A 6,000-nucleotide genomic window follows, 5' to 3' on the forward strand; every position below is an offset into this window, starting at 1 on the left:
TTTTATGAATAATATAAATAATTCTTGATAACTTCAGGCCACAGTTTCTGATCTAGCAACAACCCTGTTTTAAGACCAAAACAAGACATATTTATTAACAAATTGTTTATTCGGATATCAGACAAATGTTGAAACAAAACGATTCAAGAGCAAAGCATTACCAACTGGTATTAAAGCATTTCAAAATAGCTGATATTGCCCGGCTTCGAACCCACTATCCCCAATTGCTAATCAGACACTTTAACCGCTCCGCTACATTGAATGAAGTGTACACCAACAAAGTAGGCTTCAATACCTCAATTTGCTCAACTGCTATGTGCTGCAGCTGTTTCAGTGCAATACATAAAAAAATGACCGCTAGGTGTCACTGTAGAGTGGTGTTTCGAAACGTTTCGAAGCTTCGACACATTTGCTTCGACTGTTTCAGTGTTTCATGAAGCCTCACTTTGCCCACCACTAGTAGCAGGTAACAGGTAGCAGGTAGCAAGTAGCAAGTAGCAAGTAGCAGGTAGCAGGTAGCAAATAGCAGGTAGCAAGAAGCAACAATGAACCGACAAAGACATCAGGGGAGGGAAAACATTATAATGGGAGGAAAGAACAAGAGGACCAGGTGTAAACACTGAGACAAACGAGGACTAGCCAATCGAGGGCTAAACAAGGGGGCGTGGCAGTAGGAAACAAGGAGGGAGGAACGGAACAGGCTGAGCCATGTGTTCAGACACAACACAAACATAGATACATAGAAAGACGACAACACAGAAAGGACAGACAAGGTAGGGCTATGACAGATATTAAAGGTTGGGGAACACTGCCCGAGGCGACTGCCTAATCCGACTATGCCTAGAAACAGCACTGTTTGTAACTAACTGAAAAGGGTTAACTGAATCTCCCTTGATCAAACGCACATTTGATTGCAGCGCATTAAAGATTAATAAACATACGCAAGTCATCATCATTTATTATTTTGGTTGTATCAACTGTGATCCGTTACACCCCTATTGAGGACTAAACTGATGGTCTTGTCTGCAGATATTGGGGTGGTGTGGTTCCTGAGCGATGCAGGCAGGCTTATGAAGGAAAAGAGTGGAACTGCTTCTTTGGATATAAAGTTTATCCTACCATCAAGCGTGAGTGCACACCATACCAGACCCCAGCCATGGACAGATGTTCAGTCTATTTTAAAATGCACATATGAGTTTGGTCACCTGTTTGAAAAGTGTGCTGTTTTTTCTTCCTGACAGGGCCTGTGTTTATCGTGCAGTGGCTGTTCGATGAGGCTCAGCTCACGGTGGACAACATCCATCTGACGGGACAGCCTGTGCAGGAGGGACAGTGGCGCTACATTCAGAATTTGGGGACTGAGCTGAGGAACACTCTGAAGGACGTCCCGTAAGTTATGTTTTCTCTCTTATCGGAGTGAGATTGAAGTGATTTTCGGGGTTTCTAATGCTGTGTTTTCTCCTTCAGTGCAATGTTTGCTCCAGCTTGTCTCTCACACGAATTCATCACAAGAAAGTAAGTGAACGCTTGAATTTTTGACTTCTGTAAATTTCTGTCATTTTCTTATTTTCATCAAGTTGTTGTTTTTGTAATGTCAGTTAACTTTACCTGACATTCTGCAGCGATGATGATAAACCATTTATTTATTTGTGTGTATGTGTAAAAACTATATTTAATATAACTGTAATTATAGGGTGGGTAATAATAATAATAATAATTTAAAAGCTAAAGAAAAATATTAGGTCTTTGGAATCACTGTCCTTTACCAATAAAATAAGTTTTTTACTTCACAAAAGACCTAAGATGATAAAAGAAATTGCAGATGATGCTTGTGGTATTTTGTATAGGTTTGTAAATGAATATCAGCCGGACAACTCTGCCTAGCTCCACACTACTTCACTTTATTCTGTTCTCTCCTCTCCCTTACACACACCTCTCCTGACATCTAGTGGTCACAAACAGTAGTAATAGGACTGAACATTAAACAACACAACAATGCTCTAAGCTAGTTCTTAACCATAGGGCGTATTCACACTATATACAGTTACCTTGAACCGGGCCAAAGCACGCTTCCCCCCTTCTCCCCCGACGGCCTGCACTCACATTACATTCAGGCCTGGGCACGCTTACGTCATTGATGATGTGCTGTTCAGTAGGCGGAGCTCAGCACAGTGGAGATTTCTTTAGTTATATTGTTTTAGTCGTTTAATATGCAGTGACATGCAGTCAAAATATTTCGCCGAACAGATCCGCTAATTTTGACACTCAAAAATAATCATCGAGTCCTCGTGCTGGAGGAATTAGGAGGTTTGAAGAGTGAAGAGTTTGCGTTTTTAATAAACTATGACAGTTTGCGTTCGTTGAACAGTAAGAATGATTAATTAATCCATATTAAACAGTCCCTTAAAAGTCACGTCTCGCTTTTATTTTTGGGCTCTGGCGCGATTTGCACTCACACAAACAAGTGTACCGCGCCAAAGCCCAAGTTAACCGCGTTCTGGCACACCTCTTCCAACCGGGCCAGCTCGGCCAACTGAACCGTGTCTGAGCCCAATTCAGAGCACTCACACTTCTCAAACGATCCGGGAAACGGGCCTGGGCACGGTTCGGATAGCATAGTGTGAGTACGCCCATAGATGGCACTCTAAGCTAGATTTCAACAGCAGATGATGTTCTAGGCAAGTTTTAATAGTAGAAGGTGTTCTAGGCTAGTTTTTGAGATAACAGCAGATGATGATCTAGGCTAGTTTTTAACAACAGATGACACTAGGCTAGATTTTAACAGTAGACTGCAATGTGGGTTTTTTAACATTAGACAATGCTCTAGGCTAGTTTTTAACAATAGATGACACTCTATGCTAGTTTTTGACATTCGATTGTGATCTAAGCTAGTTTCTAACTGCAGATTGTGCTTTAGGCTACTTTTTAACAGTAGGTGGCACTCTAGGCTAGTTTTCAACAGCAGATAGTGATCTAGGCTAGTTTTTAACAGCAGATTAAGATCTAGGCTAGTTTTCAACAGCAGATAGTGATCAAGGCTAGTTTTTAACAGAAGATTGTGATCTAGGCTAGTTTTCAACAGCAGATAGTGATCAAGGCTAATTTTTAACAGCAGATTGTGATCTAGGCTAGTTTTCAACAGCAGATAGTGATCTAGGCTAGTTTTTAACAGCAGATTGTGATCTAGGCTAGTTTTTAACAGCAGATAGTGATCTAGGCGAGTTTTCAACAGCAGATAGTGATGTAGGCTAGTTTTCAACAGCAGATTGTGATCTAGGCTAGTTTTCAACAGCAGATTGTGATCTAGGCTAGTTTTCAACAGCAGATAGTGATGTAGGCTAGTTTTTAACAGCAGATTGTGATCTAGGCTAGTTTTCAACAGCAGATAGTGATCTAGGCTAGTTTTCAACAGCAGATAGTGATCAAGGCTAGTTTTTAACAGCAGATTGTGATCTAGGCTAGTTTTCAACAGCAGATAGTGATCAAGGCTAGTTTTTAACAGCAGATAGTGATCTAGGCTAGTTTTCAACAGCAGATAGTGATCTAGGCTAGTTTTTAACAGCAGATTGTGATCTAGGCTAGTTTTCAACAGCAGATAGTGATCAAGGCTAGTTTTTAACAGCAGATAGTGATCTAGGCTAGTTTTCAACAGCAGATAGTGATCAAGGCTAGTTTTTAACAGCAGATAGTGATCTAGGCTAGTTTTCAACAGCAGATAGTGATGTAGGCTAGTTTTTAACCGCAGATTGTGATCTAGGCTAGTTTTCAACAGCAGATAGTGATCAAGGCTAGTTTTTAACAGCAGATTGTGATCTAGGCTAGATTTTAGCAGCAGATGGCACTCTAGAATTTAAAATCATACACTTAAAGAGTCACAAGAAAGAAGGCTTCTGTGTTTGGCTGAGTCTTGCAAGTTGTAAGTAAACACAGTTCACTATGAACGCTCTTGTAATCCACTTAAACGTTTCCTGACTTTATTAACAATCATTTTAAGTTCAAGTGGTATTTGTAAGGAACTGGGTGCAAGCAGAGTAAGGCTGTTTGTAATTATTCCTCAATTGATTGAACTCGAAATTGATTCAAGAGAGAATAGCAATGTATATTGATAATGCAATTTCTGGTACAATTATTGCAAATTCATTGAATCATATTATATTTCCCCTGGTGTTTTCGCACTAAATTGCACACTCACTGAGCAGCTCTGCATTCTTGTGTTTGCTGTAGCTACTGGACCGATGTTCAAGTCAAAGGCACATCTCTACCGCGAGCGCTGCACTGCTGGGACCGCAGTCTACAAGACACCAGCAGAAATAACAAATCGCCCCCCAAAGGCTGTCCCGTGCACTTGATCGACAGCTGCCCGTGGCCTCACTGCAACCCCACATGCCCAACCATCCGGGATCAGTCTACAGGGCAGGAGATGAACGTCATCCAGTTCCTCATGCACATGGGCTTCGATGTCCAGAAGATGGCCCACCAGCAGGGAATGGACCCGAGTAAACTCCTGGGCATGCTCAGCAGTGGCAGCTAAGCACCATAGAGGGACTTGCTCCAATTTGGGGCTTTCCTACAGTCCATTTGATACCTCCGATCCTTAAACCCTCCTCAGCTTTGACCTCAAGCTGAGTCCTGCCTTCAGTCGATGCTCTGTCCAACTCTCTACCGGCATCCATCTCCTCATCCATGATCAGTTTAACAGTCCAGATGGCATCCATTTTGCTCCAACGTGTATATAGGTATTACCCGTGCAGATCATTATCAGTTTGGAGATCGCTGAGATGCCTTGAATAGAGATTTGGAACGGAGCCGATCTCAGATCCACCTCAGTTGAACCATGGGCTGCTGACTGTTCAAACGCAGTACAGGCGAAAGTACTGAACAACACGTAACCGGGACAAGGTACAACTACATCTTTGCTCTTAATTATCTTTTGGTTATAAAAGTATCACGAATGTAATCCAGTTTTACGGATCTTCAGCATTGTTATTGTTGTATTTGTTTGCTTTGTGGTTTTTGATCTAATCTTTTTTTTAAATTCAATATATTAAGCTGCAGATTATTAGATTTTTATGTCTGTTCCGAGAAAGAAATCCAGAGAGAGAGAGTGGATTTAAGAGTTTATGAAGTACATGTAAAAATATATGGATCGACACAGGACTATATTGGATCATATAAACAGGAGGTTCACATCTGAAACGCACTGGATCACTGGCTCTAAAGCCAACATCATTCTTGAGGTGTTGCTAATGCCGGGTTCAGACTACACATGATTTTGGCTAAATACAAAATCCAAGATTCACATCGAGCATTGTTGTGATTCATGAACAACAACAGGCATTGGAATGGAAATATCTCATATAGTTTGTCATATAGGACAATGACCAACATCAAATCATCAAGACATCCGAACAGAGAGACAAACTGTGTTTGAGTTTGCTTTGGTTTCTTTGTGACTTTGATCAATAGGAGCACAGAAGTTCTTTGGAGCATAGAATTCCAACACAGCCAAAGCAAAAGACGGATGAGGATATTGGTGCAGCTAGGTTGAAATATACACAGATTTGTGGAGCTATGATTGTCCTGCCTGTGCTCTTTCAGAAATAAAGGTACAAAAGCTGCCACTGGGGTGGCATCCTTTCAAAAGCCACACATTTTTCTACTTAAAGCAGATGTATTTGTATCTAAGTGAAGTTTCACAAACTAATTTCGAGAGGAGCCCGTGATAGGATTGACTACAGCTGATCCCTATCACTAATCACTAACTAGCCAATCGGATCATTCCAAATTTAATATAAATATCCAGACTAAACTTCATTCCTCATCTTCGTTTTTGGAACCCCCCCCCCATTCTTTCTCCCTCCTCCTCACCTCTAAGTTTGGGACACGGTGCCTCAGTGGCTATCACTGTTGTCCCACAGCAACGTGTTCAAACGCTAGCTGAGCCAATCGACACTCTCTGTGCGGAGTTTGCATGTTCTCCTTATGTTTGCGTGGGTTTTC

At 41.4% G+C, this 6,000-nt stretch overlaps 1 protein-coding gene across 1 annotated transcript in view; it reads left to right on the plus strand.

Annotated features, from left to right (window-relative positions):
* Positions 1 to 4,531, plus strand: part of notum1a (notum, palmitoleoyl-protein carboxylesterase a) — a 30,073-nt gene extending 25,542 nt beyond the window's left edge. Inside the window, 4 exon segments of the mRNA NM_001161654.1 lie at positions 1,030 to 1,127; positions 1,242 to 1,389; positions 1,468 to 1,515; positions 4,225 to 4,531. Of these exon segments, the coding sequence (NP_001155126.1) occupies positions 1,030 to 1,127; positions 1,242 to 1,389; positions 1,468 to 1,515; positions 4,225 to 4,531 (601 nt within the window).
* Positions 4,532 to 6,000: the final 1,469 nt, after the last annotated feature.

Source organism: Danio rerio, chromosome 3 (genome assembly GCF_049306965.1).
Source record: "Danio rerio strain Tuebingen ecotype United States chromosome 3, GRCz12tu, whole genome shotgun sequence".
In the NCBI taxonomy this organism is placed as follows: domain Eukaryota; kingdom Metazoa; phylum Chordata; class Actinopteri; order Cypriniformes; family Danionidae; genus Danio; species Danio rerio.